The sequence below is a fragment of the Heteronotia binoei genome, chromosome 13, assembly GCF_032191835.1.
Source record: "Heteronotia binoei isolate CCM8104 ecotype False Entrance Well chromosome 13, APGP_CSIRO_Hbin_v1, whole genome shotgun sequence".
In the NCBI taxonomy this organism is placed as follows: Eukaryota; Metazoa; Chordata; class Lepidosauria; order Squamata; family Gekkonidae; genus Heteronotia; species Heteronotia binoei.
Window position 1 is genome coordinate 31,735,948 of NC_083235.1, and position 18,259 is coordinate 31,754,206.

General features: G+C 43.1%; 2 protein-coding genes across 3 annotated transcripts in view; both read right to left on the reverse strand.

The window, feature by feature from the left end:
- The window catches only part of METTL1 (methyltransferase 1, tRNA methylguanosine), a 1,067,043-nt gene that overhangs the window by 351,133 nt on the left and 697,651 nt on the right, over positions 1–18,259 (reverse strand). The window lies entirely within an intron of this gene.
- The window catches only part of VDR (vitamin D receptor), a 119,262-nt gene that overhangs the window by 23,306 nt on the left and 77,697 nt on the right, over positions 1–18,259 (reverse strand). For both annotated transcript variants that reach the window (XM_060252994.1, XM_060252993.1), the window contains one exon: positions 14,366–14,496. In XM_060252994.1, coding sequence (XP_060108977.1) covers positions 14,366–14,496 — 131 coding nt within the window. The remainder of the gene's footprint in view (positions 1–14,365; positions 14,497–18,259) is intronic.

The window sequence follows — 18,259 nt, forward strand, 5'->3', positions numbered from 1 at the left end:
TCTCCATAGAGTATAATGGAATGTCCTGTGGCTGTCCCCCCCCCCCACTTTCTGAAGAAGTAGGAGGGGCTCCAAATCAGGGGATCCCTTACCCCCAACTGGGGATTGGCAGCCCTAGCAGGATATCAGGACCTCTCTGCAACATTACATTCTACAACAACAAATTCCTTTACACCTTGCTTGGTAGCTGAATCAGTGCTACATTCTAAGCAGAAGTAAGTTACCTCTGCAAAAGTTTCAGAAATCAGATGGATTGACTGGATTGGATTTGTGAAGCAGCAGACAGAAGGAAAGAGAGAGCCACAATTTATGATAATATCACACCCCACCTAAGGTGACTGTATAGTATGATTAATTATTTCAAGTCCCATTTCCTCCCACCTCCCTTATCTGATTTTATGATAATTTTGAGCACTCATTTAGATAATTTGCTTGTTAAAAGGTTATAACGAGGGGGAAAAGAAATTTTAGAAATGTCGATCCGAATCCAGTAAAAGTAGGTGATGTGCATTTTTATTTTATTTTTACACACACACCTCATTTTCCCCTTGTGGCTCAAAGCAGCTTACAATTCTAAATTGAAACCACGTGCAATGCAATAAAATGACATAAATCCCATGCTCAAGCAAATCACTGCAACACAAACTATTAAAAAGCCCCACCAAATAAAAACAGCTTTACAGTGTCTCCTAAAAGTTTTAAGGATGGTTCCTTTCTCGTCTCCCCAGACAGCCCCATTCCACAAGATGGGAGCTGCTACTGAAAAGAAACAGCCTATAACCCTAAATGGAAGGACAACTAGAAGATGGCCCCAGAAGACCACCATTGGAGGATGGGAACATGTTGGGAGAGGCAGTCCTTTAAATATATGAGTATAAGAGCTTTCAAGGTCACACTCAGCAGTTTGAGTTGAACTCAAACAAACTGGCAGCTAATGCAGCTGTTTTTAAAATAGGTAAAATGTGTTCCTGGCAGCTAGCCTTTGACAATAATCAGGCTGTTGCATTCTGAGAGTTCAACTAAATATGTGTCATCTGAGTGGGGGGGTCTCCCAACACAACTTGTGGTACCTGTAACATTAAGAAACTCTAGTTTCCAAGTGCTGAAGGGCCATTTCTGCTTGTGCAAAGAGTGACTTCAGCCCTTCATGCGATTTTCTTGAAAATAGTCATGGGGGGAACCATTTGCCCTATTCTGGGGCTCCACAGGTACTGACTGCAACATGCAGAGCCACAGAGCAGGGTAAAAAAGCCCCTTTCAGCCATTGCAGCTTGAGAAAACAGCATGGGAGGGAAGGCTAAAATCCTCCCTCCCTGTGCCATGCTCATGAGCAGAAAACAGCCCCACACCTCTTGAGAACTAGAGCTCCCTGATGGTTTGGGTACTGCCAGTCAGGTCACATGCAACATTAAGTCTTGGACCAGTGGCAGAGTTGTTTTCAAGGGCAGCCCACATAGAGCATGCTATAGCATGGATAAGCATAGGTCAGATGAGTCTAAAGGGTGAGTTGGGAAAACTGATGCAGTTGATGGAATGCACTCCTGGCTATCATGTCAATCTGGGTTTCAAATGCCACAGCTGGGTCCATCAGCACCCTCTCAAGATCTCAACCTGCTCTGCAAACGTCAACTTTGCTCCATCCAAAACAAGAGGATCATTATAAACAACAAGTAAGTACAGCCAAATTAATGTCAGAGCAAAAAAAGGTCATAATCCTGAATTTTGCACAAAGTAGCAGCAGCATGTGGAACAGTTCCTGTTGTATCAGTACAACTCTCCTCCTCCCACCATACCACCGCTGTCCTACATACACTGCGATTTGGCCAGGCCGCTCATTTCCACAGGTTTAGTGATGAAGTATTCTTCCCCAGGCTCATAGGTGCTTGTGTATCAGGAGGCAATCAGTGGCCAGAACAAATTGCAACATTCCTAGAGTTGCAGCAACAAGGTAGGAAAGAGAAAGGCTACACTAGGACTAATGAAAACTGGTTAGTGCCTCTTTGTGCAAAAGGAGTGCAGGATTGTTGCAGGAGAATCTTATTGTTAACTGGTTTATTATGATATATAGACTTTCAGAAGCAAGAGCCTACTATGCATCACAGAAAGTTATTTGTGTCATGGTTAGGAAGTATTTGTACGAGACTCAAACAGATGAACCAATCCCCACAAGTGTGTTTAAGCCACAGGATTCCACATCATTGTGCACTTGTTTTTATAACCACTGAATATTAAGAAGACAACAAAAGAGTGGCAACTACAAATTTTTATTTCAAAGAAGGAAGATATGAGACTTAATTACCATGCAGTGGATCCATACTACCGTCAGGTAGACGATATAGAGTGTTGAAGGCTAGGACAAACAGATTTAAGGACAGTTTCTATCCAAGTGCTGTGGTTAGGCTAAATGCAGGGTTATGAAGGATTATCTGTTTTAGATATATTTAAATGGTTTAAATGGTTTTAATGGTTTTATGAATGTTTATCTGTTTTAGATGTATTTAAATGGTTTTAATGGTTTAAATGGTTTTAGATGTATTTAAATGGTATGAATATGAATATGTGTGTTTGATGTGTTGGTATGTTTTGTGGAAGAGCACCTCATTTCGTTGCTCTCTTTTTGTTGAGAACAATGACAATAAATTTATCTATCTATCTATCTTACATGCCACGGTCAAAATTTTCTTCTGGACACCATGGACAGAAGACGATAAGACACAGTAGACCTGACATATAACTTTCTACACCTATCTCAATAATGACAAGAACTGAAAATTATTGGAAAAGCAAAGGGAAGGGGAGGAGACAGCTACAGTGGTCAGAGTGCTGGACTAGGATCTGGGAGGCCCATGTTTGGAAATTTAGTTCTGCCAGAAAAACTTGGGGGGTGAACTTGGGTCACACTATCTCAGCATAACCTACCTCACAGGGTCATTGTGAGGATAAAATGGAGGAGAGCAGAATTTGGGGGAAAGGTGGGATATAAATGAAGAAAATAGATAAGATGTATTTTGAACCTAGCACAAATGGTGACATGCCACTTAATACATTCCAGGAGGAATGCAGTTTTATTCTTTTACTGTTTCAAATGAAATAAACATTGAGTTAAAAAATAAAAATCATTATCACAGCTATTCAGTGTTTCTGCTTTAAGCACAAGCCCACTGGACAAAATTTCAGCATGCCAACCAACCCAAGGCAAAATGATAAAAGGCAGTCGAATTATGCTCCTCAGTTTCTGGTTCCCAGAGCAGGGCCATTTACAATCTTATTACAGGACTGTATGTTCTTGGAGCTCACTAATTCTCCCCCTCCCCCAAGTATACATACAGTAATTAAAATGATCCCTTGGATCATCTAGTCCTAATCTGACCCCAGTGCACACGGTTTAACATGGCCTTTCAGTCTGAACAAACAGACTGCAATTCAGCTCTATATGTAATCCGATGCACCAAAGCACAACAGGTCAATCGCAGCCTTAGGCTGGAACTATGCATTCTTTTTCCTTTACAGATTGCAGCAGTTGTTTCAAGGGGGATCTGGTACATGTATGGGAGGGGGATTCTTTCTCTTTCCTTCCTCAACACATTTTCCCACCAAACAAAAAATCAAACCCTGAACTCCTTTAGCACCAACTGTGGCAGATTTAGAGGTAATTGTATTTTTGCCCCAGAGCTGAAGGGTAAAATTCACTAGGGGAGATTTATGGTGGAAAATGGTTAAGAAGCTCCTCCCCACCCCCTGATCTCCCCCTTTAGCCTCTGCAGCTGCGTTCTGTTTCAAAAAATCATAACCAGAGTCATGAAGTGAAATGCAATGTGCAGTCTGCATTAATGGGATATATTCCAGAAGGCACTGTTTCCTTGGGAGAAGGGACAGCTGTAAAATGACTTCGGTGTTGCCCACCAGAAACCAGATAGCAACACAGTTTGGGAACTTTGCCAAAGGGAGGCAACCAGGTTGCAGTCCAGTGCTAGTAGGAAAGGCCACCATTCACATGGAGCTGAATGGGAATACTCCGAAGAGGCTTCCATTCATTTCTGAACTGGTAAGGAAGTGCCACCACGTCCCCCCTTCTCCTTCTTCCTGACAGAATGGAATGCTACGCAGCACAGGAATCTCACACGTTTGCAAAAAGTTAGAGGACACGATCTTTTTTCATAGAACAACTTGGCTCCTCTGCAGTCTGTGTGAAAGTGAGGATAGCTTTGTGTCAAGCCTGCTTTCATGGAGAATAAGATCCATGGAAAAGGCTGTACTGCAGCCAGCATACAAAGGCCTCCTAGTAAGTAGTTCATCCATGCATGGCACTAGCAGATGTAGTCAAGCATAGTACAAGTGGTACCTACCATGCTGGACTGGTGGTGATAAGAACCAGCCCCCAGATTCCAAATGATAATCTGCAAAACATACTGCAGAGTCTTTCAAATGGCCTCCATGCTACCTCAACTCAGCCTCAAAAATGACTCCCCAAACCCTCTATATTCCTCACCAAGTCTTGCCTGCAGCTTTGGTGTACTTATCACCTCTGGAGAAAAGCACAAAATATAAGCAGCAACTGAAAATTTAGGAAACGGAGGATTTCACACTGTAAATACTTTCAAGTTTGGGCACTCAAAGAGCACAGGCTAAGGCTCCTTGGTCACATCTCTTCAAAAACCATACAAATGCAGATTTTCAAGTGAAGTCCAGAAAACACACCATGACACACAGGTGTACTTCCTGAATTGGAAACACTGATTTCCTAGCAGATCTGGTGTCCTGATAGTCAGTTGCAGCAGAAAGTTGAGTTTATTCAACTATTCTCATTGACAGATGTGTTAAAACAAAGATGGGAAAGATTGTGGCCAATTACATGTCCCTGTGGCTGCACTGTCAGGGTATGAGAATATCCCCCTCCACTTTCCAGACTGCCTTTTTTAACACTGTCTTTTTTTGTTACAAGCAGACCTGATCGCTTCATCCCCAACAAGTAGCCAGTTAGCAAAGAGCCTTCAGCCACAGGAAAGAATCAGAAAAGACTTGCAAAGAACAACACTATCCATTCCATGAGTACAAACCTATGGAATTGCTTCTTGGGGGAAAATGGGACATGCAGTCCCAAAATTAAGTGTGCAAAAATAGGTGATTTATTGCTAACACCCACAAAATAAGCTAACAATGTCAACAATTTTTAAATGCCGAATGCCAGAAATCCAAGATGACCCCTTCCCCAGAGGTTTCTTTCAGAAATCAGAAAATTAAATTTAAACAAGAAACTACAATGTGAGAGAAATTAGCGTCTTCTAAAAGAGTCAGCAAAAATGGGATTTTTGCCTGTCTCAGCAAATCTCTCCCATTCTCCAGGAAGCTATTTTTAAAGGTTCCGATATGCTAAGGATCACAGATTCATCTGATATTGTGCTCTTGACTAGCTTGAATGAGGTATTTTGAGCACAACAGGACATCAGTCATGGGAATTTGGTTTCTGTTCACATCAGTATCATAATCACAAACAACATTCTACAATTCCTGCTTACACGTGCTTCCTTCAGAAATGCTGTGGTCTCCAACTGCGCAGGTAGGTGCAATAATTGTCACTAACATAATAGTTATTCCTGTTAAAATAACAAAGCTGAGATATAGGGTGTTTTTACACTGACAGTTTGTGACTATCACCGCATTGGAAACTCACCTTTTACATTACCTAATGTTCTCACAACTGTTTTGCATCGTTGCTGCCTGAAGCATTTACGTTTGTTTCGGTGAGATGCGTTTTGGAGCTGCTCCTGCAACTGTTTTTCTCCACACTAGTTTTGATCTAATTTTTTCTCTACAGGCGTTTCAAACTTGTATTGTAGAAATTTTCATGCATTTTAAAAGACTCCTCCAAAAATCACAAGATGCAGTAATTTGCATGAGAACTGACAGCACTTGAAATTTTTACATATCATTGCTTGCTTCATCTAGTAATTTAAATTTGTATTGTTTTTGCAGTGTTGACATGATTTCCAAGCAATCATATACACTTAACTAAGCACTGGTATTCTGTCTGCCCTCTGATCAGAGACCCCCCACCCCAAACTGAAACGCTTAAATGTAAAAGGAAAATAATTAAAGCGTAACAGTGGCAGGTGATTCGAAGACTCTAAAACTCTGGATCAAACTGAATGTAAAAACACTCATAATCTCACACCCCAATGTGTAAGTGCAAAGTACTTCTGCACTTACATAAGGAGTGCTGTGAGTGTGTGTTTCCTTTCTGGGGTGCACCTTTCCATGTAATGTCAAACCCCTGCTACAGAAATCCCCCAACTTTCAGGTACATATTATCACCATATTGGAAAAGCAAGGAGGGGAAGGAGATGAAGCTGGTCCAGCAGCGTCTTGCCTAAGGCAACCGAAATAAATTCATGGCAGATGCAAGATTTGAATCCAGAATTTCCCAAACTGCAAAGCCATCTCAGCTTGCATATAAAACCTACTCATGGATACAATCTTTTGGGAAACCCCTGTAATTAATGCAGTTTCTGATATGCAAATATTTCTACAAAGTGGCTGCCCAGAAAAAGAATGGGGGAACTAAAACTGCAATCCCCCTGACTTCGCCTCCCACTTTTTCCCATTTAGGAAACTAGACGTTTTGGGGATCACTCAAAGAAACTTCTATGAAATACTGCTTTCATTTGAAATGAGTGAAATGCTTTTTTACTTTTAATGATAATTCCTATTTTTGATGATATGTTTGTTTAAATGTGACTAGGGAACACCACTGAGTAGTTCAGTGTAGGGCTACCAGGTCTGATGCCCACTGTGGGAGGGAACTTTCCAGGAGCGGGGCACCGCAATGCAACATGCTGACATCACGTGGAAATGACATCACATCACATGACAATGCTTTTGGACAAAACTCTATGGTAAAATCAACATCAAACAATAGAGTTTTCATCTGTGTGACACCTCCAATGCAATGACATCACTTCCATGTGACATCAGCTTGTGAAAGATGTCGCATGGCGACATCACTGTTTGGAGGTGGGGTTCTCCTGAGCAGAAACCCCCCAAAATGGGGGTCCCTGCTCCGAACTGGAAAATGGCAACCCTAGTTCAGTGGTTTTGATTTTTAAAAGCTTAACTCAATATCCAAATAGGCTGGCAGTATTTAGGTTTGATAATAATTTTTAATTTACCCCCAATGCAGACCCAAAACAACTTCCATCTCCTCTCCCCCACTTCATCCTCACAACTCTATAAGGTAGGTTAGGCTGAGTATGACTGGCCCAAGATCATCCAGATAAGAAACAACTGCATGTACTTCAACCCCCCACCCCACCCCCAAATTTCAATTTCCTCAGACTCCCAACCACTCACACCTGGTAATAAACTCAAGTTTTCCATGGCTTCAAAATTTCCAGACATTTTACACCTCTGGTGGCAAGACTGTGATGCTTCTGTACTGCACTTCTCCCAAAAGGATTCAGTACCTCCCAAGTTGCCCCCCACTCCCTCCATAGCAATTTGGCATCTGCCAGCTCAGCCTCAACAGCCTCCTTTCTATCCTAACAGCCTGCTCTTCAAAGACTCTTCAGATTTCATTTGTTTTATGCTGTCCTGATGGCATCTGGGACAAACCTCCTTTTGCTCGTCCTTGTATCATTTAACTCAGTATGGCAGAATATGAATCCTGAAAAAATGGTGTGCAGTGAAACTTGCACAAATTACAGGGAAAGCCTTTGAAAGTAATGGCCAAGGGATACATTACACACCATGTAAATAATTTCAGATTATCAATACACATGAGCTGGCATGCTAGAAAAGTAGAAAGTGATGGGAACGTTTTAATGGGTATGCCAGAACTGTTGAACCACAAAGTCCAGCATTAGAAGTGCAGTTTTCAGATTCAGAACCACTTTATCATATGTGAACTTGGACCACTATGATGTCCCTATAAACCTGGGTGAATGGGGAGGAAAAAACAACCCTGAAAACAGGACCAGCCCCCACAAGACAGAGAAGGAAAGGAGAAGGAGCCAGTCAGCCTTGCAGCTTTGCCAGCCTGTCTTGCCCAAACCGGGAGAGAACAGCTCTTCTGCCTTGGGCTGGATTGCACCATGGGGGCGGGGGAAGGCCATTGGCCCACCAGGAAATCCCCGTCGGCTATAGCAGCCAATCTGCTCCCACTTATGGACTTGCACAAACATTGCAAGGAGCTATTGAAAATTATCTGAAGGAATAACAGCAATGCTCACTATTGATTGTTTATTGGGAGGGTAAAGCATTATCTTTTTTTTCAAATTTCAATAAAGGGGTTCAGTCATCCATGAAATACATTTTTAAAATCTGTTCTCTAATAAAAGTGTTCTGTAATAAAAGGGGGGGGGCATCCAGGGCTTTTTTTGAGCAGGAACACACAGAAACTCTGTTCCAGCTGGCTTGGCATCAAGGGGTGTGGTCTAATATGCAAATGAGTGCCTGCTGGGCTTTTTCTACAAAAATGCACTGGGGACATCAATTATCTGTGTGGACAAAACTGACAGAATTGCAGCAGCCTTTGATAGGTGAATGCAGGCCCTAAGAAGCCACTTGGAGGGGGTCAAGGTTAAACTGCAAAACCAAACCTTGTGAAATTCAAGCTGAACAAGAGGCTGGCACAAATCCACAGGAGACAGGCTGTTTTCAAAACAATCGAAGCTGACTGTAATTCCAGTCCTGCAAGGGCAATCTTGTTTACTTTTTCATTAGGATGTTTTGAAGATTCTCAATCTCGAACTGAACAGACTAGCTCCACTTTAGAAATCTCCAATTCATTAGGGATGATGGCTACCAGGCATCAATGGATGTAATTAACTAATTAAGCAATATGCTAATAATGGTGCAATTAGTAAAAGGACTGTCATGGTAACAGCTCTTTGAATCTTGGAGGATCACCCCCTCCCCTTTTAACCGTACTTCCTTATATGAATAGAAGCTTAAGTCTTACACATATTTAGGTTTGCCAGGTCTGTGTTGGAAAATGACAGGTTTGTGTTGGGGGTGGATCTGGGAGAGGGAGAAGTTTGGGGAAGGGAGGGGTGGGGCCTCAGCAGGGTACAACACCATGGAGTCCACCCTTCAAAACAGCCATTTTCTCCAGGGGAGATGATCTCTGCCACCTGGAACAGTTGTAAAAGCAGGAGATCTCCAGGCCCCATCTGGAGGCTGGCAACCCTACTACCCCATAACTTTTCTAAGCACTTAAAAGGAAATCCCGCCCCCAAAAGAGGCGGGGAAGATAGCACAAACTGGAATCCAGGACCCTTCAGTTACAACACAATGTTCGCTAGATGTTTCCCAGAACCGACAAGAGTTGCCACATAAACAAAGGAGAATAGTTCACACATTATAATGATTTAGGAAGCTTAACTATGATTTATTATCTGAACTTATAAGCCAGAACACAGTAACGAGGGTTACTCCACTTTTTGAAGACGAGGGTGTGGAGCAAATGGAAATGGAGATCACACAAGTGGCTGGTTCTAAGCCAGGGCTTCCCTGTAATGCTGATGCACCAACCACAGTTTGGATTGTAAAATAATATTTGCACCATGATAACTCCACGTGATATCTGAACTGAGTCTCTGTGATTCCAGATCAGGAGCTGACACCTCCAGGTGCTGAGGCTATCAGAAGATGGTAGTCTTGGTGCCTCCACAATGCTTTTTTTGGGGTGGGTGGGGGGGAGGTCTTGCTCTTCTGGCTTACTTGGAAAGTGAGCATAAAAACAGATCTGACTTCCATGTAAGCACCCCTAGGTTGTCATTTCAAACCGCAAGCCTGCAGTTACACAGGGCAACATTCCTCAAGATCCACCAATAAGATCCAAAAGTGGAGTCTTCATTAGTGATACCATGCAGTGTAGGGTGTGCATTGCGACAGCTATAACCAGGCCGTATCCCAGGGGAAAAAACCAGCTGGCCCACAAACTTACAGAGTGCACGACCCTTTTAGTAATTTGGCCTACTGCTCATTGAAGCACATTCTGTTCCCATTCATTTAACTAGTGGTCAGTTTGGGAAGGCTATTTTTAGCTACAGTCAGTTAAGATTTCCTTTTTTCAAGTAACTATTTCACTAAAAGGATCATTTTACAAGTTAGCTGCTACACGATACACATCCACTGGATCCAGCTTTGCTGTATGCAGAAAACATCTCATGGTCACACTACTACTGAGAATTAAAGGAAAGCCTTGCCAGTTTAATGAATACACCAAAGGGGGGATGGGTAACAATTCTGCTCAAGTTGCCCTTTGCTCCTTCAGAGGGCCACAGTATTCAAAGTCCTCAGCTCTCTTCAGAGCTTGTAATGCAAAGATGCTCCAAATAAGCACAAAAGCCTGTCTAATGATTACAATAATGTAATCACATGGTAAAAAAAAAATACAAGGGAATGCTCTGTAAAATTCTACTTATGAATCAGGCAGTTGTAGCTCTGTCAAAATGCTTTACCACTGGAATATCCTAAACTGCTGGTTTGCAGCTACAGTTCAAATGCTGATATGGTGGAAATTGTTTAGATTTCTGCCGTTAATGGATGGTTGTAATGTGTAAGACCCTTTTTCCCAACCGCATACACAGGAATAGGTTCCATGTAGCACTGTAAAAAGAGCCCCATGGTGCAGAGTGGTAAAGCTGCAGTACTGCAGTCCTAAGCTTTGCTCACAACCTGAGTTCGATGCTGGCGGAAGCTGGGTTCAGGTAGCTGGCTCAAGGTTCACTCAGCCCTCCATCCTTTTTGAGGTCAGTAAAATGAGTATCCAGTTTGCTGGGGGGAAAGTGTAGATGACTGGGGAAGGCAATGGCAAACCACCCTGTAAAAAGTCTGCCATGAAAACATTGTGAAAGCAATGTCACCCCAGAGTTGGAAATGACTGGTGCTAGCACAGGGGACTACCTTTACCTTTTTAGCACTGTAAAAACACCTAACACTTAGACAAAAAAAAAGTCACCATTGACTGCATGTGAAATTTGACCTCTAACTCTGCTAGCATATGCGTGTGTGTGTGTATTTGTGTGTGTGTGTATTCATGCATACGGTTGGCAAAGGAAATACTATTTGAAAACTCTTGATTCTTAACCTGGATCCAGATTAGAAGTGCACTATCTAGAGCAGGGGTTCCCAATGTAGTGACCATGGAGTGCCATTATGTCCACTGACATCTTTCTTGGCACCCATTAGGTGCTTTTAGAAAGTGGGTGGGATGGGGCTCTTGCCTAACAGAGCTTGTGATTGGCCACTGAAGATCTGATTGGCTGTCCAGATTTTTTAAGAAATTGCTTCAATGTGTTTCTGAATGTGTGTGTGCCTTTAAATCTCGCAAGAGGAAAGCTGCAGGGGGGGCGAGCAGACAGAGCCACATTGCTCTCAGTCCCTCTGTTCGGAGGGAAACTCCATCCCCTAGGCTGTTCCTTCATTTTCCTATTAGTCTGAAGAAGTTAGTTGAAGTACAGCAGATGGTTATATTCAGCAATGTGAGCAAATTGCCCCAGTGAGATCACAAAGTGTATGCTTACAAACTGTGTTTATTTTGGCTGCTTTGTGACAGTGCATGTGTTCACTTTCATTTAGTGGAAGTTTAGCTGCTGGGGGATAAAGAAATGAAGACTGTATTCAGTTGAACTGCACTGCTGTATTTTATTTATTTTAGGAATGGGAAAGTCCTAAGAGGCTCCACCCTCAAAGTCTTCTGGCTCCACCCTCAAAATTCAGGTATTTTCTGAGTTAGACCTGGCAACCCTATATGTAAAATAACTTCAATTGTCCTTTCAGCCTATCAGCCCCATTTTTTTAGGTGATTAAGAAAGAGAGGAGCCATAACATGGCAAATACTATCTGATACACAGACCAAGTTTATTCTGCATTGGCTGGCAGGGGCAGATTGGGTCATTAAAGGCACTGGGAAGAGTCCCGATGGCCTGAGAGCCCAATGGGGCTACCTCCCACCAGTACCATCCCAGCCCAAAGAGAAGGGTGGGTGACAGGATGAGGAATGGGGCTGCTTTGCCGAAGCTTACCTCTTCAAGGTACAGGATAAGGCTATCCCATCAGCCTCACCCTGCCCAGCTGCCTTTCTGCTGGGAGGGGGGAGCTGGAGCAGGCCTTTTTCCAAGGCCATTTCCCCTCCCTCATCCCCCCCCCCCCGCACTGATTATACACAGCATAATATGTTGCTGTTCCTTTTGAAGGAAGACCTTAATCATCTCCTACAGCCCTCATATACCGAAGTCATCAAATTAGTTTATGGCCATGAGTCTATAGCTTGGGAACAAGTTTTTCCACATACAGTTTCCATGAGTCACCGTAACATGAGGCAAAAGAGGCACTCAATCCATACAGTCCTTAACACAGCAAGTTAAAAATGCAGATAAATATAGTAGGTGCTAGTCTACACCTGACTGCCAAGTTACAGTCTCTTGTAAGCTTCTCTCTGTCATGTTGCATGGCATTCCATTTCCTGGAAAATACAGAGAAGCCTACTCTCACCAGGCAAGAGGTCTAGTAAATCTAGCACTGCTGGGTAATCAGCATCTTGATCCTTTAGATTCATGGAGTAGGACTTGGAGATGTTACAGTGAAAAACAGTACTAATGGTCCTGTGCTGCTAGCAACTGTATCATGTTATTAATCAATGTGTGCAGTTACATCATGTGGCTTTGAACAGAAACAGTGTGTGTGAGAAATACAAAAAGTACTGGAGCTTTTGGTGCCAGATTACTGCCTCTCATCTCAAATTACACATCAGCAGTTACCATAAGTGAGGAATAAGGTGGTGGCCCTGAGATTTCAATTTGAATCTCAGGGCCAAACCTAAGCCTCTTGGAAGAACTCATTTGTTCAAGAAGGAAATGATAGGTCCACAAGTGACAAGACGAAATCTGAATTAGATTTATTTTTGCCCCAAAAGTAAATGCCTCAGAAACTACCAGGGCTGAATTCTTTTTCAGAAAGGTAAACCTCAGGTAGCTCTGGTTTCAAGACTCCTACTAAACAGCGGCAGTTTTTATTTGAGATTCTGCATGACATCATTGGGCATACACCAATCTTCTGGGTTTTCTCTAGCTATACCACGGACTTCACAAAACCTCTTTCAGTATGACCTTTCTGGAAAGACTGTACCTAAAGACTGTTTTGGGAAAGCATGGATAGAAAAGTGTGCATTCCTGGGGGAACACCCCCCCCCCCCAAAAAAAACCCAGCACCATTTCTCCTCCTCCCCCCACTTCCCAAAAAAAATGCTGACAGATGTGTCACCATTTTAAAAAATATTCTTTATTTTTTAAGGTATATCACTATTATGATGTTGCAAATATCTTTGTATTAATATTGGCAAATGACAAAAACATGAGGGAGTTGCCCATTCAGACACAATCCATGCGTCTCCGAATCCAAACAGGATAATGAAGGCTGAACAAGCTCCATGTAGTTAATAAGCACTGGTGTCATAATCCACCAAGCAGGGCTGATAGCAAAAATAGCCCCGGTTGAAGCTAAAACCCCAAACGCAGATGTTCCGTACTATAAACCACATCAACTGGATGCTTGGAACCTATTTTATAAAATGGTAAACGCACCTGCCCACTTACCTGTATGTAGTAATATAATGTACCTAATGATCAACAACAGAACTCTGACCATCATTGCTTATCATCTTTCCTTCAGTCAAAACAGGCTTCCCAATTCAGTTCCAGTTATCTTCATTTGGAGTAGGGCAAAATCAATCCCATTACCCCAACACTGAAATCTTTTTTTAAAATGGCTGTAACTTGCATATCAATTTATTATATTCATTTAAAGTATGCCTTTCTCACCAATCGATGGATTACAAAATCAAAAAACCAATTCGAACAGGCAGTAGTGACAGCCGATGAAGAATAATGTAGGGGATGACATATCACAATGCATATTTATTACACAGCTTGCTAAACTGTCTTGTTGTGTTCAGATAAACTTGCATGTAACTGCAGGAAATAAATGGACAGCTAGCTCTTTGCTTATGGACAACCTGAGCCAATTGAAAACCAGGTTTGCAAAGGCATGCTGAAAACCACTGCAACTGCATGGTCTCTGTTGCTGTTATTGTTAAACCTCCTTGTCTTTGTCCCTGTTATGGCTAACAGGAACTTGAGAAAGAATTTTCTATTGGGGTTGCCTACTGCCAGCACAGAACATGAGAAAATGAGCCAGCGTAAAAAAATGAATACATAAAAAGTGAGAGGAAGAGAAAGAAATTGACCAAACCCTGAAGCTGTAATTCTCAGAATGGTGTTAAACCATTGAGAAATTTATGCAGAAACCTGGGCTTGAACCATTGCAAAACGTGCAACGCAAGACAGAATGTCGTGTAGTGACTCACATTCTTTCATCATGCCTATGTTGATGCAACGCTTCAGCCGGCATGCTTGGCAATGTCGTCGGTTGTCTTTGGTGATTTTACAGTCACCGTTGAACGGGCACGTGAATTTTGCTTTTCTTTTCATGCTCCTCCTGAAAAACAAAAATACATATACCCAAAACATGACACCTCTACTTACAAATGGTCAGAAGACAAAGGTCTATTGCACAGACACCATTTAAAAAACACAATGTGACAAGATCTGCATACAAAGTCACCAGTCCTCTAAGAAGGCAACATGCAAGAGATTACCAGGCATAGAGCAAACATCCCCTATGTAGTTAACGTTCTGTTTCCTAAGAGTTTGGGTTATTTAAAAATCAGTCCTGTTATCCCATTTTCAAAGATGGCAATAACTTTTACACCTTCACAGTTTTCTGTTTAAGTGCTCAAATAACTTGTGGACCATGTAGAAAGTGGGGGGAGGGGGAAAATTTTTGTCAAACGGATAAGACAACTTGTACTATAAAAAGGAAAACATTAACCGTGGCTCAAAATAGTTTTCCAGGTTTAGGCAAGGCTATTTTGAACTTCGACAGACATGTGCAAAACACAAGAACACAGCTCAGGAAAACAAGTATACCAAGGTATAGTATTGGGCAAATTATGCACATTTCTAAACACTTCATTTTAAAAAACTCTCCCAAAAAAGAAGCTCTCTCCAGTGAGATGACAAAGAATGCTATGCCCTATGGCAAAAAACTTCAGCTGTTGCTTAGAGTGTCCAGATGTTCTGAAATGCTTTACTAGCAGTGCCACTGAGTAGCTGATGTTGAAGCCATAATCTCTTTGATTACAAAAAAAATTAAACTACTACTCAGAGTGTCGTCAGAATGCTATGCCACTTTAAAGACCAGCAGTGCAATCCTAAGCAGAGTTATACTTTTCTAAATCCATTCATTTCAATCGAGTTGGGGAGGGATGGTGGCTCAGTGGTAGAGCATCTGCTTGGGAAGCAGAAGGTCCCAGGTTCAATCCCTGGCATCTCCAAAAAAGGGTCCAGGCAAATAGGTGTGAAAAACCTCAGCTTGAGACCCTGGAGAGCCGCTGCCAGTCTGAGAAGACAATACTGACTTTGCTGGACCAACGGCCTGATTCAGTATAAGGCAGCTTCATATGTTCATATGTAATTCTGTTTAGGACTGAACTGCAGTTGCCTTGAGCTTTCACAGACTACTGCTTTCACCAGTTTCATGAAGCAGGCTGAGAATGGGGTCAGTCACACACACACACACTCACGAGTTACACTGAAAAGCCAACTAATAAGGGAAAAACTAATGGGGCTATAACAAAGAATGAACAGGCATAATGGACAACAGATTCTATATAGCTAAAGTGGTTAATGTTGGCTGCATTGTGTTCCAACAACATTGTTTTCAAAAACACTGCACACAAAAATCTGCTTCCTCCAGAGATGATAGGCTTATATCAGTTATGTTTTCAAGGCTTTTAAGGGATCATCTTTCTAACAGGAGAGTGGGTGCACAGGGAGCCAAGTAGGCCAGGGTTTGGAAGGGAAGCCAAGTAAGCAGCCCTCAGCTTGCTCTTTTCCAGTGCTCACAGAAAAGTTAGCAAACACTACTATGCATGGGAGGTAGGGTTGCCAAGTCCAACCCCAGAAATAACTGGGGACTTTGGGGGTGGAGCCAGGAGACTTTGGGGGTGGAGCCAGGAGACACAGGGGTGGAGCTAGGGGGGAAACGGCGCTGGGGAGCGTGGCGAGCCGCCCCGCAGCTGCCGCCTCTTCTCGGCTTGCCATGGCTGCTCCTCCGAGATGGGATCAGCCTGAGCCCATCTCGGAGGAGCAGCCACGGCGAACAGAGAAGAGGCGGTAGCGGAGCGGCGGCCTCATCCGCTCTGCCTCTGGGGTGGAAGCGGAGGGGAGGATGGAGGTGGGCCGGGGGCGTGGCGAGCCGCAATCCTAGAAGGGCCCGGATTCGTGGCTCGCCATGCTCCTGGCCTGCCTCGCCCTCCCCTGCGCTGCTGCCGCCTCTTGGCTGCTCCTCCGAGATGGGCTCAGCCTGGGCCCATCTCGGAGGAGCAACTGCGGTGGGCAGGGAGGGGGCGGCAGCGGTGTGGCGTGGCGGCCTCTCCCGCTCCAGGATCGGGCGGCTCGCCATGCTCCCCGGTGCCGTTTCCCCCCTCTCCCCCCGCTTCTATTTTTTGGGGGGGCGGGGGAAGAGGGTGGAAATCCTGGGGTCCCCCGCCAGGGCGGGAGGGTTGGGAAGCCTAATGGGAGGTGTGATCAAACTCCATCATCTATACCTTCAAAGAATATGGGAGTTCTGCTTGAGAAGGGAAAGAGTGGGCAGCAGGCCAGATGGTGAATGCTAGTTCCACAGTTCTAAGGTTAGCACTTGGCCACTAACTGCAGGCTACTGGGGGTGGGTGGGGAGTGTGAAGTCATTTGAGTTCCCTGTTTGTTGACAAGCTTGAAAAGCTCTCTGCCATTGGTATCAACAAGCTACCCAGTGCTGCCTTTCCAGCTCAAATAACAGAAAAGGTACAGGGAATCTCCTATGAAGACCTGTCTTGAACTTTGAAAACTGCTGTGCAAGTATCATGCAGGAATCTTCAGCAGACAGGATGACCAGGACACAAGACCAGAGGACATACAGAAAGTTCTACACCACAGCATTTAAGAATACAACAGATCTGCAGACAGCAAGTGTACATATAGACAATGGTGTTGCACACCTAGATGTTGGCGAGCCTGTAATTAGTGCTTGTTCTCAAAACTGAGGAGCACACCGAGAGCATATCTCTCTCTTCCTTAAACTAATTTAATAAACAAAAGATGTCTATACAAGTAGTTGGGGACTGAACAGACTCAAAGGAAAGTCAGATGTTACCTTGCATGATTAACATAAATTGCATTCACTCTCAAATTAATAAGACTAGCGAGACTGGATTGAAACTGATAATTAATATGGAGGCTATTCCAGCGGTCTACCAAAGGAACCTGGAGAAGAATAAAAACAGACAGTGGAACTGGACTAGGAAGCAGGAGCTTTCCCTTGCTTGAGCAATGAAGTACTGTATAATCTTGCAAGAGGGATGCTTCCCCTCCCCCCATGGCTTGCCTTCATTGCTCTATGAAATCCTGACATTTAATCCTGCTTAACTCCTTTAGTTGTCCATCCCCATATTTGCCTCTCAAAAGTTACTTCCAAAGTTCACCAGTCCACCATTTGGAGCACATTTCTCAGAACCGTTCATTTGCTGTGAGACTTTAAAACAGATGAGCATGAAATAATAAGAAATAGATCAACTTTTTTCTAAGATAAAGGCTTGGGGGGGGGGGGAGCTAGGGAGACTTCCATCATCATTTATGAACCAAAAGGCACTATTTGCATTTTAAATGCCTGTATATAACCCCACTCCAGTTTGCACCAGAGTGAAAGCAATGTAAAGGAACCGCCAAAATATTAAACAAAAGGTTTTTAAAATTTAAAATGAGCTTTATTGTCAAAACTTTACATTCAATACAAGGAGAGCAAACATTCTAGCCACAGAGGCACACAAACTGCCTGTGCCATCTGTTCCAAATGTGTTTTACTTGAGTCCATATTTAATCATTTCATTTCCACCTGAAATTTTATCCCAGGCTTTTGCTAGAAATTGAGAAAAACAAATTTCTCTCCCACCAGAGTTCATGCCTGGCTGCACAAGAAACAAAGAGTGGATATACTGTTGTCACTGAGACACATTTGTTTTCACTTTCTATAGAAACCACTAGCAATTGCTTATTTGCACGTGTATTAATACAAACAAACATGTACAGGGTGTTTTACTGGAGCCTTCATTATCGATGGAGGCCCAGATAGCAGCCACTGCCAAGTCAGCATTCTTCCA